Source organism: Phocoena sinus, chromosome 1 (assembly GCF_008692025.1).
Source record: "Phocoena sinus isolate mPhoSin1 chromosome 1, mPhoSin1.pri, whole genome shotgun sequence".
NCBI classification, from domain to species: Eukaryota; Metazoa; Chordata; class Mammalia; order Artiodactyla; family Phocoenidae; genus Phocoena; species Phocoena sinus.
This window is the reverse complement of record NC_045763.1, coordinates 534,053-554,037: the sequence shown is the minus strand read 5'-3', so window position 1 is coordinate 554,037 and position 19,985 is coordinate 534,053. Positions and strand designations below refer to the sequence as shown.

The window sequence follows — 19,985 nt, the reverse complement described above, 5'->3', positions numbered from 1 at the left end:
AGCCAGAACTGTGTCCCCGCCGTCCCACCCCACCCCCCCCCACCCCCCCCCACCCCCCCACCCCCCGCCGGGAATCTTGGCAGTGCTGGGCTGGCTCAGCTCCACAGACCTCAGGCCTCGGCTGGGACCAGAAACTGCCTGGTGCTTCCGCCTGGGCCCCGGGGGGGGCGGCAATGGCCTCGAACCCCCAAAGTTCAGGGTGTACCGCCCAGAGGGACCGTGCCTGGCCCCCAGCCCTCCGGCACCGGAGGCTGAGCAGGGCTGCTGCGGAGGTGGGGCTGTGAGCGGAGGCAGCTGGAGGAGAGCCGGGGGCCCCGCGGGGAGCTGACCCAGGTGCAGACGGCCCACACTGGCTGGCTGGCCTGGCTCCTGTTCTAGCTTGATGGGCGCCCACCAGCAGGGAGCGGGCAGCACCGGATCTGCCCTGTGGGTCCCCACTCCTGCCCAGCGGTGGGCCCACTGTCACACCTCGGCTGTGCTGCTGGGCTGACGGGGCCTTCTGGAAAAACTGAGCCACTCTTCTTGGCCATGACTCAAGCACTCGAGGAAGCAGGCGTCCTCCTCCCTCCAGCCTCTCTGTCAGAGGGAGAAGGGACGGGGGCCTGGCCTTGGGAGTGGTCAGCCAGGGCCTCTCCCTAGCCTTGGCCGAGCTCGGCCACCTGCCTTGGCCACCTGATGCTCGTGCTGAGCTCTGGCCTGACCCCCGCAAACTGAGACCACCCCACCCCCACCGGGTCAGCTCTGCCCCCCTCAGTCCCCTGATCTGCTCTGTGGCTCAGCCGGCCACACCACCCCCTGCTGCCAGCATCACGGTGAGTATCCTCACCACCACCCCCCCCCCGAGGTGAGACATGGGCAGATGGAGGGTCCCCAGAGAACACAGGAATCAGCCAGGGGTGTAGTGGTCAGGGCCAGGGCTGGGCTTGAGACAGACGCCAGAGGAAGCACAAATATAATGGCCGGGAAACATCCTTTCTGAAGCAAGACAGGCCTGGGGGCAGGGGGGGCAGAGAAGGACGGAGGCGTCCTGGACACATCCGGCTCTGGCCCCAGCCCCCTCCCTCCCCCGGGGCCAGCCCCTGCCTGGCCCTGTGTTCTGGGGACCAGGAGGAGGGAGCAGCCTGTGGCCTTGGCCCAGTCCGGGAGTCCCCAAGCATCACTTCCCAGAGCTGGCGCACCCTGCCTGTCGGTTCACAGGCAGGTGGACAGGGCTCCACAAAACCCAGGGACAACGTCTGCTCTCCAAGGCACCGCCCCTGCTCCCCGCCGGTCTGCAGGAACGCGCCCTCCTCCACACCGTCCAGGCCTCTGCAGAGAAGAAGGGCCTTTTGTCCCCAGCTCACTGTGGTCATGTTGACCCCTGGGAAAAGGGCAGCTCCCGGGGCCTCTGACCCCACCCCTGACCCCAGCTGAGAGTCCGAGAGGCAGAGTGGCTCGGCCCCGCCCCGCCCCACAGAGATGCCTATGATGCTGGTTTTCGCGTCAGTTGTATCTTACACAGGCACCCACACACACACAGCTGGGAACACAGAAACCAGAAGTGGGGGTCGGCTGCTGTGGGCCTGGAGGGTAGCGTGGGCGAGCCCGAGGCCCCCTGACTGCACGCAACAGTCACAGGAGCAGAGGGAAGGGGTGGCCGAGAGTGGCAGGGCCCAGAGGCCCCGGCCGACACCCACCCACACATTCTTCTAGGCTCGACTTGCCTGTTTGTGGTCAGGGACGTGCCAGGGCCTGAGGGCCAGTCCTGGGGGTCTGGTGGTCCCATCGTCTCGTTCCCTAGGGGCCCGGGCCTGCCCCTTCCGGCCCCAGAGACGACCCCTGCCCAGTCCTTCAGCCAACAACACCCAGGGTGGCAGGGAAGACAGCTGATGGGGTGGGCAGCCTGGGTACGGGGGTGGGTGCCACCCCATCTGCATTCATCAGTTATCTGTGTGCTGGGCCCAGCCACACGACAGGCTCTGTACTGGGGATGTGCAGGCACTGGGCAGAGCCCCTGTCCTCCCAGCCCTGCCGGGCTAGAACGAGGATGGGCAGCGGCGAGTTTGCAAAGATGCATGTCTACTCATCTTCCCCTTGGAGGGTGGGGTCATGTCAGACCACGGGGCAGGAGCTAGAGGAAGTACCAGAGCCCTGGGGTGGGGGCCTGCCAGTGTATGTGAGGGCAGCAAGGATGCCTGGGAGGCATAAAGGGCAGGGGCAGGCTTCATGGGGGAGGCGAGGGCCTAGGGGCAGGATGGGGACTGATGCCAGGCCTCGAAGAAGTAGAGGCCCAAGGGCACAGCTGGGAGGCAGAAAGACAGGCAGGCAGCAGGTGCTCCTGGTTTTCAGCCTGTGCAGGGTACTGAACAGTGGTGCCCTTCCCGAGGGGGGACCCCTCCCTAGTTTGGGTTCCCTGTGCTGGAACCTTCTGTAACAGGGAGGTGACCCTCATACCCTGTCCTAGCCCCAAGCAGGGTTCAGGCAGGCTTACATAGGGAAAGGGAGAGCAGGGAGGGACAGAACTGTGTCAGCACCTTGGTTGGGGGGAGTCCCCGGGGTGAGCGTGGGACCATGGGGCAAGGGGAGGGGCCTCAGCCCCCAGAGTCAGCACAGGGCTGGCTCTGCCTGTTCCTCCCCAGCCCACCCAGCACAGCTCAGTTTCTGCCCAGCACCCCTTGCCTGGCCCACATGCCTGGGTGGGGCCGGGCTCACACCTGGGGTACAGACCATGGGGACAGAACGGGCCAGCTCTCCTAGCCCTGCCTAGCTGCTCACCACTCAGAGTGTGCCTGCAGACACCTGGGCTGCTAGGAAATGCTTTGTGAATCAATAAGTGGCCTTGGGCAGATCAGGGAACCTTGCGAAGCCCAGACTCTACACCTGTGGGGTCTGGACAGTGCCCCCCCCAGGGGTGTGAGGGCCGTCAGACAGAGGCGATGCAGGCACGCCCTCACATGCACACACATGTACACCCACACACGATGCACACGCGCGCACACACGCACAGGCACGCGCGTGCACGTGCACCCCCATGGCCAGGCACGCTCTTTCAGGGCAGGGGCTTGGGTACTTGCAGAAAGAGAATTTTTTGCCCAAAGTGGAGGTCACCTCTGATCCACCCAGTAGCTCAGGGCCTCTACCCTCCACTTTACCGTCCTCCCTGATGGCTGGCCCCCTAAAGCAGACCCCTAGGCTCCTCTGTCAACCTTCCACAGCCTCCCACAAGTATTCCTTTTGTGAGTGGGTGGGAAGAGCTGGAGCTGGGGCAGACTGTCCCTGGGGCCAGCTGGAGGCCATGCGGGGCTTGGGCAGGCCTGGGAAGCCGGCACACACCTTAGGAACCAGTGGGCTCAGCAGCTGAGCTCCCCATGGTGGCCTCCCCACCCCCACCAGGCCCAGCTGTTGTTTTGATGACTCCAGGGCCAGGCGGATCCTCAGGACAGTCCTCTGACGCCTGGCCAGAGCCTGCCCAGCCCTAGGCGGGAGGGGAAGGAAGGCGGCTTCGGACCGGGGAAGCTCTCCTCGGGCACGGGGCAGCCAGCCGGGCTCCCATCTGACCGGCCACAGACAATAGGAGAACCCCAAGGACTCCTGCTGGACCTGAATCAGCCCCGCTTCAGGCCCTGTTCAAGCCACGAGTGAGCCCTGAGCGCTGATCCTTGGGCACATCTGGGCCCTGACCTCCTGGTCACAGGTGGAGCCCTGGTGGCCACATGGTGTGCTAGATCCTTTCCAAGGCCTTCCACCTATTACTAGATTCGGGACGAATTACAACAAACATTTTTTTTTTTTTTTTTTTTTTTTTTTTTTGCGGTACGCGGGCCTCTCACTGTTGTGGCCTCTCCCGTTGCAGAGCACAGGCTCCGGACGCGCAGGCTCAATGGCCATGGCTCAGGGGCCCAGCCACTCCACGGCATGTGGGATCTTCCCGGACCGGGGCACGAACCCATGTCCCCTGCATCGGCAGGCAGACTCTCAACCACTGCGCCACCAGGGAAGCCCACAACAAACACATTTTTAATACACTGCTGGGCTTACAAGGCAGTAGATATCTTCCAAGCCCCCTCCCCTCAGGAAACGCTAGAAAGAAGTGCATAAATAAACAGAAGAATAGGGAACAGAAACCCAGGATGATGAACGGAAACAAATGGGAAAGCAGAGAATCCCCTGAACACAGGGATGGAGCCACAGTGCATCAGGGCCACAGTGGGGGTGCCCTGCACAGCGGGGTACTAACCAGGACCCTAACGGGGGCCCAGGTTGGTCACGGCTCACAAGGGCATCCTCTGTGGAGGGACGTGGCCTCAGAATGTTCACAGGTGGGGGCTGATGCTTAACAAGTACAAACGTTCAAAGAAACGACATGCTGTTACTGAGTCAGCAGAAGCAACAAATAACAGATTTAGGCCCCCAAAGGCAAAGGGAGTGCAGTTGTTAGGCACAGTCTGTAAAATAACTATGTGTGCGGCTTCCCTGGCGGTCCAGCGGTTAAGACTCCACGCTCCCAGTGCAGGGGGTGAGGGTTTGATCCCTGGTTGGGGAGCTAAGATGTCGCATGCCGCAGGGCACTGCCAAAAAATAAATAATTAAAAGAAAAAAAAGAAACAACTACGTGTGAAATGTTCCAGAAGTCGAAGCTGGAACCCAAATCACGAGCATATGCACCAAGAGATCATCAAAATCATCAGATTTGAATAAGAAGTGAGTAGTATAACTTTTAGATAGGGCGACATCATAATTTAAGTTAAATGGATGTGATAATCAGCAGATTAGACTCAGCTAGTGCTTAGTGAACTCAAAGAGGGAGATGAGGAAACTGCCAAGAACGCAGCACTGGGAGACAAGGAGATGGAAAACACAGAAGAGAGTTGAACTGACACGAGTGGTGAAAGCACAGTGGGAAGCATTCACATAATAGGTGTTTCCCAGGAAAGAATGTGTAGAATGAATGAGACAGAATTGAAGAAATAATGGTTGAGAATTCTCCAGAACTGCCAAAAGATGTGAATCTGTAGAAACGGGACACACCGTGTGTACCAAGGGGATAAATAAGAACATAGCCACAACCACAAACATGCTTAAAAGCACAGAAAGCAAAAGACGGAAAAGATCTTAAAATTATCCAGAGAGAACAGACAGAGCCCTCACTCTAAACGCTGACCCCGGTCTCGGGCTGAGCCCTGCATGCCCTAGTGCTCTGGCCGCTGAAGTTCTGGAACCGTGGAGCGTGGAAGTCTCCCCACCTCTGGCACTCGCTGGAGGCCGCTGCCGGACCAGACAGGGGGCCCGCAGGGACTGCCCGTTGTCGGGGCACAGGAGCCCAGGACAGCCACAGTGGCAGAAGCCAGGAAGGCCGCCTCTCTCCGAGCCTGGCCACGCGCCCCTTCTCCGAGAGCCATCTCCCTGTTCTCTGGGGGCGTCCCAGCCCCTCGGCGGCTGCGGGGACTGCGGAAGCCGGTAACGGTGGGGAAGGGCCGTCCCGGTCCGGGGGAGTCCGGTGCCACCTCGCGGCCCCTCGGAGCACTGCGCACGGGGCCGCGCGGCACGCACGGGATTTCCCGGCCGGGACCTGGACGCAGACCCTGAGCTCACCAGCCTGGAGCCACCGATGGGGGACACGGGGGGAGTTCGGGGGCCTCCGGGATTTGGAGAGGCCTCTGGGGTCACACCCAGGCTTAGAGCTGCTCCTCCCCGTCGGGGTGGCGGCAGGGTCCGGGACTCCAGGTCGGGGGTGGCAGCAGCGAGCGGAGGCGTCGGGCCAGGCGGGAGCGGGCGGCCGAGGCGAGCACCAGCAGCGGAGGCAGCGAGAGGAATCCCAACACGATGAGCGCCGCGGAGCCGCGGTCGGACAGCAGCGCGCGGCACGCAGGGCGGGGCGCCGGGTGGACCTGAGGGCGGGGCGGACGGTCAGGCGGGGCGGTACGGCCTCAGTTCCGAGACGGGGCCTGGCAGCAGGTGGACGGAGCGGGAGCTAAGCCCGGCTTCGGCTGTGAGTTGGCCGGGGGCGGGGCGGAGCCGGTGCAGCTGGACCGGGGCGGGGCCTGGTTACAAAAGGACCGGGAGAGGGCGGGGCCTCAATTCCGGGGCGGGGCCTGGGGGGGCAGAGGGATTGGGGCGGGGCCTGAGAGCAGGGGGACCGGGGCGGGGCCGGAAGAGGAGACAGCGGGGCCTGAGGTCTGGCAGAGCCGGCGTCAGGGGTGTGGGGGGGGGGGCGCTGGGGCTGGCTGTGAGGCAGGCATTTCTCAGCCGAGGATGGGAGATGGAGACCCAGGCGGTAAATGGCCCGAGTAGGAGCCCCTTGAGGGGAGGCTCAGATAATAGCTCTCTCTGCTCTCCCATGGCCCTTTCCTAAGTTGGCATCTGACCCTGAGGCCCTACCCTGGGGTGTTGCCAGCTGGCGCCACCTTGTCTACTGCGGCCCAGCGTTCGGCCCTCTTCCCCCGGCCCCCCCTTCCCCAGATGGGCAGAAAGGGGCCCATCTGCCTATACCCTCCCTATCCCAGACCAAGCCATAACCCCTTCCATACGTGGGGAAAGCCATCCCAGGGGAGGAGGGGTCTTCAGGGGGGCTGTGTGTTGGGGGAGGCTGGGAGGATGGGGACTGTGGACTGGTTAAATCTGACAATATCTTTATCTTCTCTTCCTGGAACCCTTCTCCTCTTCCCACCCTGCCCAGCTGTCCAGGCCCTGGCAGCTCCTGGTACAAGGCTGAGAGGCCTCAGGGGAGGGGAGAGAGCCTTCCCCTTGGGTGGCAAACAAAAGCCCTTCTTTTGCTGTGGCCAGTGGCGGGGGGAGGGGGGCTTGGCAGGAGAAGGAGCTCTTCAGGGAGGGGCACACGTGCCTCCAGGGACCTGCACTCCCCGAGGACCCCAGACAGTCCCTCAGCCCCGCGCCCGTGGACGGCTCAGCTCACCCTCGAGTGGCACAGGAATCCCAGGTACACAGTGGTGGCTGCGGGCAGCAGCAGCAGCAGGAACACGGCTGCGGGCAGCAGCAGATGGAGCACGAGCCCAGCCAGGGCCCGACCCAGCAGCAGCAGGACCCCCAGGCCTTGGGCAGCCAGGCCTGCCCACCCTGGGGACATCAGGTCTGAGGCCTGGCGGTCAGGAAGCCTTCGGGGCAGCATGGGTGCTGTGTCTGAAGCACCTCCTCCCTCATCCTCCTCTGTCTCCCTCTCCTGCTCACTCATGCTCTCTTGGCAGTGGGCCTGGTGGGCGCACAGTGGTGGTCACGTGGCTGGACTGATGCCCATCCTCCGCCCCCCGCCCAGGTCGGATTAGCAACCTTTTAACCCCAGGTTGCCAGGTCAGACCTCCACCCAGACCCCAGCAACCAGATAGTGGACTCAGCTGGAGGGCAGGGCCCTGGTCCAGTTAGGTCCAGCCCTGACCATCAGTCTCCAGGGTCACACCTGAGCCTCAGGTCCTCGCTGCCAGGCTGACCCTCTCTCTGCCAGGTTACTACAGCTCCAGCCCTGCCCAGTCTCCCCCGCCAGCCCCTGCGTGCTCTGGTCGGAGCCCTGCACAGCTGTCCTGAGAGCTCAGCACTGGGCTGTCCTCACCCCAGGTCCCGCCCTCTCCCCACTTCCAGACCCTGCACACAATGGTTTCATTTCATCAGTCTCAACTCTGGCAACTGCCCCATCCGTAGCTGCCACGGGAAGGTCAACATCTGACCTCGCCCCCTCTGGTTCCCTCATCCCCAAACCTGGCCCCTATCAGCATCAGAACAGCCCCAGAAGATGCTGGGTGCCCACACTGCAGGGCTGTTGAGAGGGTACATGGGTAACGTATGTGAAATGCTTAATGTGGAACTCAGCACACAGTAGGTGCTCGATAATGGCAGCTGCCATTACAGGTATCCTTGGTGTCAGAATCCAACCCATCCTGAAAACGGGGGGAGCGTGTATTCTGTGATTTCAAGTAAGCGGGGAGGAGGCATTCCCAGCCCCTCCGAAAACCCCAACTAATTTCTCCAAATATTACCAAAATACTCTTAGCACCTAACAGCCGCCCGGGGTTTCCGTGCACGACATACAGTGTTTTAAACACCACTTACAGGGACTTCCCTGGTGGTCCAGTGGGTAAGCCTCTGTGCTCCCAATGCAGGGGGCCTGGTTTTGATCCCTGGTCAGGGAACTAGCTCCTGCGTGCATGCCACAACTAAGAGTTCACATGCTGCAACTAAGAAGCCTGCATGCCTCAACTAAAGATCCCACATGCTGCAACTGAGAACCGGCGCAGCCAAAATAAATCAATAAATTAAATTATTTGAAAAATAATAGCAAATAAATAAACACCACTGACATTACTAGCTGACACTTAAACCACTGAGTGGGTTGTCTGGGAGCTGGATGAAGGAGGCCGGGTGGCACCAGATGTGAATGTTTCTCTTTCCCTCCCCCTACAGTCCGCCTCATCCCTTCCAACTTTTCTTCTAACGTTTCCCAGGCCTCTCAAGCTCACCAGCACCCCTCAGACACGTAGGGATGCTGGACGATGACAGCGACATGCACAGCTTGTTCAAGGGACGCGGTTGGAGACACGCCGGCCGGGACAGCTGCTGAGGCCCCCTGCAATGCACGCCAAGCCCTGCTGCCCAGCACGTGTGCAACTGAACTGCTTGCACTGGCACACGCGTGTGAAGATTTCACGGTAGCTGTTTATTTATTCTGATAGTGAAGTTGCGGTAAAAAAGAGAGTTCAGACAGCAAGTGTAGTGGACTCATCTCCTTTCTAAGCCCCACCCTCTCCCCCAGGTCTTCCACTCATTCATTCACTCACTCAACAAGTACTCCGCTGAGCTCCCGCTGTGCGCCAGGCACGATGGATGCCTGTGGATTCAAAGCGGAGGGAGGCAAACAGAGGCCTCTGCCTGTAGCGGGACAGCTCTTTGCAGGTCACTGAGCAAGCTGCAGTGCCCAGGCCATGGCAGAAGCGGGGGGACAGGCCCCACGGCCCACTCTCACTGCCTTCTGCCTGTGGGGAGGCCACCAGGAGGCAGTTTCTAGCTTCCGTGCCTCTGAGGTGCAGGACGGTGCACGGGGCCCCCAGGGCGCGGCTGCAGCACAGAGGCTGCTCCTCAGCAACGGGGTGCCCCTCCCACCCCGTGTCCTCGTGCCCCTGTCATCTGGCCCTGCTCCTTTCAGCGTCTTCCTGGGTCATCCCGTGGGGACAGAGTGCAGAGGCCTGACACCCTTGCTTTTCTGGCCTTTGCCGGCTGCTTAACCAGTAGACTGTCTGCATCCACCCAGAACACCTTGCTCCTTACGGGACGAATCTGCCAGCCTGTGCGACGTGCTCTCACGAAGCTCTCATTCTAGAGGAGGAGTGACCGTGGCGTACGGGGTGGGACCCGTGTGGCTGGGGAGTGGGACGGGGCCTCTCAGCTCCTTGCCTGGAGACCCACCCTTTGGATCCGGCACCTGGAAGGGCTGCCTCTCTGGAGGGCAGGGCCCTGAGGACACCTCGTCCGTCTCCGGAAGCTGGGGAGGGGCTGGGGTGGGAGCCACCACCCCAAAGCCGTGCTGCCTCTTGGTGAGCTGTCATGAGAGGCGCTGGAGGGACAAGGCTGCAGAGGCCGCCCCACGTCCTTCTCCCGTCTGGGCTCTGGACGGGTGGCCTCACCCAGGGATTGGGGGATGGGAAGGCACCCTCAGGGCCTGCCACCCACCCCGGCCCACCCCGCCCCAGGGCCCCAGAGCCACGGTGACCAACCTGGAGGCCTTACTGAGGGCTTCCTGCAGCACCACGTCCACCGTCCAGATGTAGCCCGTCTCCGATCAGTCCTCCCTCTGCCTGGCTCCCTCCTTCAACTGCCTGGGGCTCTGCCCCTTCACAGCCCCTGGAGACCTGCCTCAGTCTCCTCTCAGGGGGGCTTCCTATCCCACCCTGTGGTCCAGGTTGCCTGCCTGGTGTCCCTGGAGAATCTTCTGTCCTCATGCGGCATCTGGGTGGGGGGAAGGGTCCCACCTCACCCCGCCCACCACCCCAGCCTGGTCTTAGCCAGCAGAGACAGGAGTGGGGCTGGTGGGCAGGGCTTGAGCGGGAGACCCGGGGGAAGGTGTGTGGGTGTCTCCTGGGGACGAGTCGTGGCACATCAAAGGCTGTGCTCCTCGAGGAGCTGTGGTCCACGGGCAAGTTCCTGCCTGCCTGGTCTTTGTCTCCCGGGAGGGAGGACAAGCCAGAGGCCCTGGCAGTTGGCAGGGGCTGACGGCTGCTGGGACAGGGGCTGTGGCCCGCAGGCAGGGCCTCCCCCTTAAGTTGCTGGGTAAACAGGTGGAGAACTGGCCCTTAGCCCGGCCCCCGGGAGGCCCCACCGCCACCGCACAACTGCAGCTCCAGCCTTCCACCTTCTGGGAGCAGATACCCCACCGCTGTGCCTTCAGGGGGAGTTTCATGAAAGGGCCACCAGGCTGTGGCTGGACCGGGACGGCATGTAGAGGACCCCCAGACGGAGGACAGAGCCCCTGGGTGGGCTCGCTTTGGGGGTAGCTGAGAGCCAAGGCCGTCTGAAGGCTAAGTGGTAGCCAGGTTCCCCTGGGGAGATAAGGGGTTCATGTCGGCCTGGGGACAGTGGGCTGGGTCTGGCCTGGGCCTCCAGCATCCATGCTGTATTCCTGTTCTTTCCAGATGGACTCTAGGGTCTCTGAGCCCCGGGAGCAGGACCTGACAGAGGCAGGGGCAGAGCAGGAACTACGGTGGTTGGAGCTGGGCTCCGAGGAGGCCCCAGGAGCTGGGACAGAGGGGCCCAGCGCCCCACAGGCCTGGGGGCGCCTGCTGCAGGCCGTGTGGAAGGGTCACGTGGGCCTGGTGACTCAGCTACTGCGGCAAGGGGCCAGTGTGGAGGAGAGGTGAGCCCAGGGGTAGGACCGGGTACTCCACGGGGGTGGGGGTAGGGATGGTGGCTTGTGTCCCTTCAGTGGGAGATGGAGGCATTGGTCCCTTGCGGGGTGGAGAGGGTTCCCTCCTGGGCAAAGGTAGCAGGTCTCTTCCCCGTGCCCCGCCCTCGCCCGTGCCGCCCTCCCCACCCCGTAGGGACCGCGCGGGCAGGACCCCGCTGCATCTGGCCGTGCTGCGTGGCCACGTGCCGCTGGTGCGTCTCCTGCTGCAGCGCGGGGCCCGGGCCGTAGCTGCAGACCGCGCGGGGCGCACGCCGCTGCACGAGGCCGCCTGGCACGGGCCCTCGCGGGCGGCCGAGCTGCTCCTACAGCGCGGGGCGTCAGCGAACGTGCGCTGTGGGGCCGGCCTCACGCCACTGCACTGGGCCGCCGCGCTGGGCCGCACGTTGCTGGCCAGGCGCCTGCTGGACGCACCGGGCCCGGGCCCCGCGGCGGCGGACGCACACGGCTGGATGGCAACACACTGGGCGGCCGCGGGCGGCCGGCTGCCGGTGCTCGAGCTGCTGGCGGCGGGCGGTGGCGCGGGCCTGGACGGCGCCCTGCTCGTGGCGGCCGCGGCCGGGCAGTCGGCAGCGCTGCGCCTCCTCCTGACGCACGGGGCGCGGGTGGACGCCCGGGACGGCACGGGGGCCACGGCGCTGGGTGTCGCTGCCGACCTGGGCCGCCGGCAGGTACGTCTCGGCCCGGGCCCCGCGTGATCGTGCGGGTGGTGGGGAGGGGCCAGGCACCAGGGCCCTGAGTGCCGCCCTGCCGTCACTCCCCTTGGTAACCAGCTCTTGGAAGCCCAGGGAGGGCGCTGGGCCGGCAGCACCAAATATTTATTGGGCACTGGCCATGGGCCTGAGTCCAGCCGGGCCCCGGGCGGTGCAGAGGGGCTACAGGCGGCTCAGGACCATTAGGGGGCAAGTGCGGTCTCCAAGTAGAGACCCAGCAGGTGCCATAGGCGGCACCAAATAAGGAAGCAGTGTGGAGAAAGGGGGCGCTGAGGGCAGCTGAGCACTGTGTGGACCGCCCAGGCCAGCCCTGCCCCTGCCCCCTTCTCTTCTAGGACATGGAGGTGCTACTTGAGCATGGGGCCGACTCAAGCCTCAAGGACAGGCACGGCCGCTCTGCACTCCACAGGGCTGCTGCCGGTGGACATCTGCTCGCCGTCCAACTGCTGGCCGCCTGGGGAGCAGACGTGGACGCTCGGGACACGTTGGGCCTCACCCCCCTGCACCACGCTGCCCGGGGAGGCCACATGGAGGTCGCCGGCCACCTCCTGGCCAGGGGCGCGAAGGTCGACGCTGCTGGCTGGCTCCATGTGACCCCCCTAAATCTTGCCGTGGAGCGCGGCCATGGCTCCACCGCAGAGCTTTTGCTGAGCTGGGGGGCCAGCCCCACCCAGAGGACACAGTGGGGGGAGGTGGCCCAGGATCTGGGGCCTGCCGTCTCCACAGCCTGCCGTGGAGAGCAGGAGGTGCCCCATGGGCCCCAGGCCTGCAGGGCCAGAGCAGGACCAGAGGCTGCAAGCTCCCACGGCCTTCAGGGCGTGCAGGCTCCTCTCTGCTGGTCTGAGGCTGCCTGCCAGGGTGCACGGGAGAACACCCCAGAGGTTCCTGGAGAAGAAGGAAGCAGTGGCTGGAGCCCGAGCAAGAAGCGTGTGGCTGACCTGGAACTATTCCAGACTCCCAGGGCCACGTCAGCCCTGTAGCTTCAGCCCTGTGCACGCTCTTTGGCGGAGAGACTGAGTCGTGGCCACAGAACTGACCAAAACCCAATGGGTTCCTGTTTGTGCGTCCCCCATCGGGGTGTCAGCCTCGGTGCTCCCCCCGGGCACACCGGCACTCTTACTGTGTTTCCTTAGATTCGGTATTTGTCTCTTGGCACCCACTCACTAATGACAGGGCCAGTTGTCCTCCTCTCCCCTGCTGTCCCGACCCATGCCCTGAACGGCTGCCTTCTCTCACGTGCCCAGCTGACATCCCCCTGCCCGAAGTCACCCAGGGCCAGGCCTGCCTCTGTGCACCAAGGCCCACTGGATTATCAAACAAACCAATCAGAAGCTGTTTCCCTGCCCTGCCTTGCCTTTCCTGTGGGAACCCCAATAAAGGCCTGAGCCTTCCCCGGGCCCCTGCTCTTACCACCCGATCGACACTGCTGTTTCTGCCTGTGTCCCTGTGGGGCGTGGTGTGCCCTCCCCTCAGGAAATGTAAGGCATAAAAATCTGCTTTCAGGAGCTTCCCTCATGGTGCAGTGGTTAGGAATCTGCCTGCCGATGCAGGGGACACAGCTTTGAGCCCTGGTCCGGGAAGATCCCACATGCCACGGAGCAACTAAGCTCGTGTGCCACAACTACTGAGCCTGCGCTCTAGAGCCTGCAAGCCACAACTACTGAAGCCTGTGCACCACAACTACTGAACCCATGCGCCTAGAGCCCGTGCTCCGCAACAAGAGAAGCCACCGCAATGAGAGGCCCGTGCACCGCAACGAAGAGCAGGCCCCGCTCGCCACAACTAGAGAGAGCCCCTGTGTGCAGCAACGAAGACCCAACGCAGCCAAAAAATACCCGCTTTCAGTAGCTTTAGCCTCTCCCTGTCATCACTCAGCCATCTCTGTAAATTAAAAACCCTGCAGTGCAACAGATACAGAGTGACAGTTGTCTCTGATTGTCCACACCTGCATCCTCATAGAAAATCAATGTCCTTAGATTTTTCTGGAAGAACAGCTTTAGAGGACAGATTTCATCTTTTGAAAGTGAGAGCCGTCTTGCTAAATTAGCGACTGTCCGGGGACCCTGGGAGCACTTGGATTTTACCCCCAAGACAACGGAAGCCTTTGGGGAGCGTGAGCTCACGTGACATGGTCTTTCTGGCTCACGGGGCCTGCAAGTGCAGGGTAAACTGTAACTGGGAGGAGGAAACCCGGGAGACCAGTGAGACGGTGACGGCATAGCAGTGGGGGCGGGAGAAACAGGCAGAATTGGGACAGTTCTGTGGGCACAGCCCTCTGGACCTGCTGATGGTTGGATGTGGGGAGGGGCAGGGAAAGGGAGACATAACAATGACTCCTGGCGGGGCCTGGGCCCGAGGTGGAGGGGTGGGTGGGAGACCAGATGCACAGGAGACGAGAATGGGGCAAAGATGAGGCCTGGAGTGACATCTCTGGAGTCCTCAGAGTAAGGGTGGGTTTTCTTTGTTTTGTTTTTGGATTTTTGGGGGCGCGCCGAGTGGCCTGTGGGACCTGCGGGATCTTAGTTCCCCAACCAGGGATCAAACCCGAGTCCTCTGCAGTGGAAGCGTGGAGTCTGAACCACTGGACCACCAGGGAAGTCCCGGGGTGGTTTTTAAAGCTGCAGGATGGACCTCCAGCCAGCCTCCAGCACAGCCTGCGGGCTCGACCTCAGAGCACACCCACAGCCCGACTGCCTCTCACCTCCCCTGCTGCATCCACCATGTCCAGGCCACCGTCAGCCTTGCCTGGAATGCTGCCGTAACCAGGCCAGCCCCCAGCCTAACTGTTCTTCTCGCCTGATCCCTTGACTCCCAAGGGGCTGTTCTCAGAATAGTAGCCATAATCCTGTTCACTGTCCTGCGCAATCCCCCAGTGGCTCCCTTTCACAGAGTGTAGACCAAATGTGGTGTACGGTGTTGTTCGCAGATGCCTCAGCGACCTGGCCCGTTGCACGTGCTTCTACCTCAACATCTGCTGACAGGGGAGCCTGTGATGACTCCCAAAGTATTTCACTACAAACTATGTATTAGTTCAAACGTAAATGCGGTGGAGAAACCTGGCAAACAATACTGTAACCAAATGGTCAAAGCTGACATCACCCGTGTTGGGACAAGCTGCCATCGTGGCCTCCTGGTGCCACGCACCGAGAAAGACACAATATAATTTCTGAAGTATTCTGCTACAAATGTGTAACCTGATTCTAATCACGAGGAAACATCAAACTCAAATTGAGAGGCACTCTACAAAGTAAGTAGCCTGTACTCTTTAAGAATGCCAAGGTCAAGAAAGACAAAGAAAGGCTGAGGGACTGTTCCAGATTAACCCTGAAAGTTAGACATAAGAACTCCACGCACTGCATGATCCTGGACAGGGAAAAAAGCGGTAAGAATATGTGACAGAACTGGAATGCAGACTGTGGACCTGACGGCAGTATTGCATTAATGTTGAATTTCCTGATTTTGATCCTTGCGCTGGGATTTGTAAGAGAATGTCCTTGTTCTTAGGAAATACACAGTGAAGTATTTAGCTATCTCCAACTTCCCTTCAACTGGACCAGAAGAATACCTCAATAATGTGCTTATAAACATTTACGGAGGGCTTCCTTGGTGGCACAGTGGTTAAGAATACGCCTGCCAATGCAGGGGACACGGGGTCGAGCCCTGGTCCGGGAAGATCCCACATGCTGTGGAGCAACTAAGCACGTGCGCTACTGAGCCTGCGGTCTAGAGCCCGCGAGCCACAGCTACTGAAGCCCGTGAGCCACAACTACTGAAGCCCGCGCGCCTAGAGTCCGTGCTCCACAACAAGAAAAACCACCTCAACGAGAAGCCCACGCACCGCAACAAAGACCCAGTGCAGCCTAAATAAATAAATAACTTCATTAAAAAAATAAAGTGCACAGCTCCGCGGCATAAGAGGACCAGGCCCCTCGGTGGGACGCAGCGCTTCTCCGCTCCACCGGACGCCACCCCCGGCTGTCCGCCCTCCAGCTGCCGGTGTGGGGGGGCTGGGGGGGCGGGATCCTTTCCTCCACCGCCTAGGCCCTGCCCAGCCCCGGCACCGCCCCCTGAGCTCGAGCATGCGCACAGGAGAGGGATAGCGGCGCGGACCCAGAGCGCACGCGCAGAGACCCGGAAGTTCCCCTGGGTGAGGGAAGAGCTGACCCGGAATCGCTGGGGAGGGGTGGCGACCGAGGTGCGACGCTCACCTTGGTGAGCAGAGGCGCGGGCTGCGGGCGCCATGGTCTTCCTCACGGCGCAGCTCTGGCTGCGGAATCGCATCACCGACCGCTACTGGCGGGTCCAGGAGGTGCTGAAGCACGCGCGGGTGAGTGTGCCGTGCGCCCCGCGCCCCCGTCTGGCCCGGCGCGCGCGGGTCCCGCCGACCGCCTCCTCTCCCGTTTCTTGACCAGCACTTCCGGGGGAGGAAGAATCGGTGCTACCGGCTGGCCGTCAGGGCTGTGACGCGAGCGTTCGTGCAGTGCACCCGAGCCCGCAGGCTGAAGAAGAGGAACCTGCGGACGGTAAGCGCGGCCCGCTCGGTCTCGCCCCGCTGCCCCAGCCCTCCCGAACCCGCGGGGCCTCGCGGCCGCAGGTGCACCGCGCCCGGCGAGCCGCTCCTGTGCACGCGGTTCGCGCGCAGCCCCGTTGGCACCGGCTAGGCCCGATGCGGTGTGCGGGTGTCGGGGGCGCGAGGGTGGCAGCGGGTCCGGCGCGGCAGCCTCACACGGAACCTGCTGGACAGATGCACGCAGAACTTCCCCAGCCCGGCTTCCCCTGCAGCGCTCAGATCTCTCGCAAGGCCTGGAGCGGACGCCGCTGCCCCGCCAGCCTGGCCCTTCTCGAGGCCCCTGCCTCCTCCCCTCCAGGCCTTCACCTCCGTGAAGCTTCCACCTGGACCCTTGCTACGCCCAGAGCTGTGTCTGCCCCAGAATCTCTTGCTCATCTTTGTATCCTGCCTCGGCGCCTAAAGATGTGTGTGGAGTTAATGCTTTGCAGCCGGCATTTGGATAAAGAGCACCAGCTTTTGCTAACTGTTCTTTATACTTCAGCCTGAATAGGACACTGACTTTTGTATTTGCTCTTACAAAAAAAACCTTTTAGTCTAGTGACAACCTTCGTTGAGAGATGTGGATGTAACATACAGCTGGTTCTTAAGCATCTCAGTGTTTCTCATTTCAGCTCTGGATCAGTCGAGTTACAGCTGCTTCCCAGGAACACGGCCTGAAGTACCCAGCATTCATCCTCAACTTGATTAAGGTATGGTCGAGGATGTGGTCCTGCCGAGATGTTAAACGTCTTCATAACCCGTCCAGTTGTCGGGGTCCAGCAGCGCGGGCAGTGGAATGTTAGCAGCCCAACTTTGCTTTTGTTCTTGGAGTGGGGTTCTGGCGGGTTCGGGGACGCACCACACTGGCTCTGCCGCTGCCCCGCTGGTAGCACAATTGGTAATAGGGTATGTGGCACCAAGACATAAGCCCTGGTGTTGCCCCGTCAAGAGAAAGAGGTAGAAAAACTTGGCTTTAACTTTAAAGTTTAATTTCAAAGTTTTTACACTGAATGAATTCTGGTGAGGTAGCAGATCAAGTTGAATCATAGTCAAAAAGGAGGGAAACATCTTGGAGGGAATAAAGCAAGCATGTGCCACAGAACCTTGGTCACTTGCATCTGGTGAGTATGGTATTCCCTCTGCTTTTGTGTGCATTGACGTTTTTTCTTAAAAAGCTAGGGGGAATGGGTCCTTGTGCCAGGCCCTGTGTCTGGCACTTTACAAAGATCCTCGGGGTAAGTGTAGGTGCGACACCTCTGTTTTACTGATGGGGAACTAGGCTCAAAAGGAGAGGGACTCTGCCCACAGCACAGGGGTCCCAGGTGGTAGAACAGGACTGACTTCTCCTGCACAGCTGCCTTTAATGTCAGGAGACCATCCCCCGCTTCTTTCTGCACCCCAGACTCACTGGCACTGTCCATCCATTTTCTGTTGCTTCACTCGGTAGATGACTTTGGCTCTCTCATGTAATGAGCGCCCGGTTTTGATCTTAATTCCTCTGCTTGTGCCTCACACACCTTTTCTGTGTCTTATTTTTCATCGTTTGTGGAATGGAAATTGTGGTTTCCTCTTCCCATCTGCCTTAAAGGGTACCCCAGGCCAGAGTCTGGCTGACAGCCCTTGGTTTCCCCCCCTGCCCCCCGCCCCCCTTCTCCTCCCGCGTCCTGCTTGAACAGGACTCACCACTCCCTCTCCCCCACTGGAGCTCAAGTGGTGTGTGCTAAGGTGATTCAGATCACAGGGTGCTTAGCCGTGTTCCAAGTCTTCCTGTGTTTCACTGAAATGCATTTCTGATGCTGATACAGGCTCTAATTTTCTTCCCAGTGCCAGGTGGAGCTCAACAGGAAAGTACTTGCAGATCTAGCCATCTACGAACCAAAGACTTTTAAATCTTTGGCTGCTTTGGCCAAAAGGAGGCGACAGGAAGGATTTGCTGCTGCCTTGGGGGATGGGAAGGAGCCCGAAGGCATTTTCTCCAGGGTGGCACAGCACGTCTGAGGGGGATGCTGACACCCACTGACGGCCCTTTGAGGCTGAGCATCTTGGGAAAAGTTTCCTTCTTCCCCCATGTGATGATTATACTAAAATAGGGACTAAGAGTTATTTGTCAACAATGAGTAAGTTTGACTTGCATTTGTGTTAATTTACATTTCAGTAACAGGCCTGAGAGAAAAGGCCTTATCTGCCTCTCTTGGCACAGGTTCAGAAATCTCACATGGATTGTGTAAATAAAATATTTGTGTTCTTTGGCACAAACACCTTGGGTCGGCCCTGCCTGAGTGCCCGTGTGCTGGGTGGTAATTAGGGCAAGGCTTCCCCTAGGAACCCTAGATCCTCCCGCAGGCTGGGGGGTGGCAGCAGGCCCTGCTGGTGCTTGACCTCCCCCTTCCCCTCCTTGGGTTTCCAGCAGGGACTCCCTGGCGCAGCTCTTCAGCCACTGAGCGCTAGCTGGTTTCCCTCACTCCCCAGACCAGCAGGCAGGGTGGCTGTCCGGGTCCTGGGCTTGCCTTAGCCCCCGCAGGCGGGGTGACCATCAAATCACCTGGGGAGCCTTAATGTAAGGGTCTCGGCCCCTCCCCCAAATACCTGACTTCATTAGTTCTGGAGTCAAGCCTAGAAATCTCTGACAGGGGCCGCCTCACAGCAGATCTACCAGCCCTGCTTCCCTTACAGCCCTGTCCTCCCCCTCTGACCGCTCCCACGTAGAGGTGTCCACCCTCCTCTTGGGCTGGAATGGAACTTGTGTGCCCCTCCTGCTCAGGAACAGGGCCTCCCCTTGGCCTTCTCCAGGAGCCTCGTCTGCATTCTGAGCCCCTTCCAGCTCTGGCCTCCTGTCACTGGGTCTGTGAGCAGCTCTGCCACGCCCTGACAGCTCTCAGCAAAGCCGTCTCCTGGTCCCCAAGTCCAAGGGACACAGCCCTTGCCCCGGAGGACCATGCGCTCCCTTCCCTCCAGGACTGCCGTCCTTCCCCTCCTGTACACGCTCTGCTCTAGGAGAGCTCTTCAGGCCCACCAGAGCAGTCGCTGTCTGCTTGCTGATGACCCCTGCGTTTACCTGGCAATGCCCGCCTGACCGCACTCCGAACCCCCATGCTGGGCCCTGTGGCGATGCCGTCCCCCACCCTTTGCCAGCCCTGCCCTGGAAGTCACCCTCCTCAGACAACACCCATCTCCAGCTCAGTACAGAACCGGTCAAATCTTTTCACTCTGCCCACTTTCCTCCATCCTCATGCGGGTGAACATCTCTTCCAGCTGCAATTACTGCTCTGGCTTAAGAAGCCCTTGTCGCTGTGTCCAAACATGGCCACTGGACCAAGCACTTGGAGGCAGGTGCCTGAGTCCTGTTCTGCCATGCTGAGTGCAGTGCCTGACTATGCGCCTTGTCAGAAAATGGTTCATATTGTAAACAACAGGGTGGAGGATACAAAGAGCTCTCTGGCGTGGCGGACCAAGTTCTGTGCAAGATGCACTGCTGTGAAGGAAGTGCCTTCTCTTCGTTCATCTTGATAAAGGCAGGTGGGGACGTGGCAGACAACTGTGGGCTGTTCCTGGCACCCCTGCCCTGGCCACAGAACCAGGTTTCCCTTTGTGCTGTGGCCGTGTCCCCGGCTCCAGAGTCTGGCCCTGACTGTCTAGAGCCATCAGTTTTTCCCTTTCCTCTGGCCAATCACTGTTAGGGGATGGACAGGCAGCCCAGACAGGGCCCACAAGAAACAAGTTGTTTCCTGGAGTGTGCTGCTGTGGCCCGCAGAGAGGAAAGCTCCCTGAGCTGCCGGCTGGGGTAGGGGAGGTGGGGCACTGTAGCCATGTTGCCCACAGAGGTGAAGACAGGACACTGGCGCTT

The 19,985-nt window shown here is 60.9% G+C and overlaps 3 protein-coding genes across 8 annotated transcripts; 2 read left to right on the top strand and 1 right to left on the bottom strand.

The window, feature by feature from the left end:
* Nucleotides 1-773: 773 nt before the first annotated feature.
* Nucleotides 774-13,503, top strand: ANKRD65 (ankyrin repeat domain 65). 6 transcript variants are annotated; one of them, XM_032610731.1, is made up of 6 exons: nt 6,183-6,253; nt 6,656-6,916; nt 8,430-8,633; nt 10,611-10,831; nt 11,016-11,550; nt 11,928-13,503. In XM_032610731.1, the coding sequence occupies exons 3-6, from the start codon at nt 8,478-8,480 to the stop codon at nt 12,570-12,572; spliced, it is 1,557 nt and encodes a 518-aa protein (XP_032466622.1). In that variant the 5' UTR covers nt 6,183-6,253; nt 6,656-6,916; nt 8,430-8,477; the 3' UTR covers nt 12,573-13,503. The 6 variants fall into 6 exon arrangements, with proteins under 6 accessions (XP_032466628.1, XP_032466622.1, XP_032466614.1 ...); XM_032610737.1 differs by lacking the exons at nt 6,183-6,253; nt 6,656-6,916 and adding an exon at nt 774-812; XM_032610723.1 differs by having other exon boundaries at nt 6,198-6,916.
* TMEM88B (transmembrane protein 88B) lies at nt 3,797-8,153 on the bottom strand. Its single transcript, XM_032610835.1, has 2 exons — nt 6,893-8,153; nt 3,797-5,867 (listed from the first exon to the last, which is right to left on the bottom strand). The coding sequence occupies exons 1-2, from the start codon at nt 7,166-7,168 to the stop codon at nt 5,655-5,657; spliced, it is 489 nt and encodes a 162-aa protein (XP_032466726.1). The 5' UTR covers nt 7,169-8,153; the 3' UTR covers nt 3,797-5,654.
* A 2,246-nt stretch (nt 13,504-15,749) lies between the features above and the next one.
* On the top strand, nt 15,750-18,399 carry MRPL20 (mitochondrial ribosomal protein L20). The gene is made up of 4 exons (XM_032613773.1): nt 15,750-15,919; nt 16,005-16,115; nt 16,774-16,851; nt 17,966-18,399. Exons 1-4 carry the CDS (start codon nt 15,833-15,835, stop codon nt 18,137-18,139), a joined length of 450 nt encoding a protein of 149 aa, XP_032469664.1. The 5' UTR covers nt 15,750-15,832; the 3' UTR covers nt 18,140-18,399.
* Nucleotides 18,400-19,985: the final 1,586 nt, after the last annotated feature.

Bases quoted from the DNA above. Each gene is read 5' to 3' on its own strand.
- TMEM88B (XM_032610835.1), bottom strand. From the start codon at position 7,168: ATGAGTGAGCAGGAGAGGGAGACAGAGGAGGATGAGGGAGGAGGTGCT. The intron at 5,868-6,892 runs GTGAGCTGAGCC...CCCCGCCCTCAG, and splicing joins GATTCCTGTGCCACTCGAGG to GTCCACCCGGCGCCCCGCCC.
- ANKRD65 (XM_032610737.1), top strand. From the start codon at position 8,478: ATGACAGCGACATGCACAGCTTGTTCAAGGGACGCGGTTGGAGACACG. The intron at 10,832-11,015 runs GTGAGCCCAGGG...CCCACCCCGTAG, and splicing joins GGGGCCAGTGTGGAGGAGAG to GGACCGCGCGGGCAGGACCC. The intron at 11,551-11,927 runs GTACGTCTCGGC...CTTCTCTTCTAG, and splicing joins CCGACCTGGGCCGCCGGCAG to GACATGGAGGTGCTACTTGA.
- MRPL20 (XM_032613773.1), top strand. From the start codon at position 15,833: ATGGTCTTCCTCACGGCGCAGCTCTGGCTGCGGAATCGCATCACCGAC. The intron at 15,920-16,004 runs GTGAGTGTGCCG...TTTCTTGACCAG, and splicing joins AGGTGCTGAAGCACGCGCGG to CACTTCCGGGGGAGGAAGAA. The intron at 16,852-17,965 runs GTATGGTCGAGG...TTTTCTTCCCAG, and splicing joins TCATCCTCAACTTGATTAAG to TGCCAGGTGGAGCTCAACAG.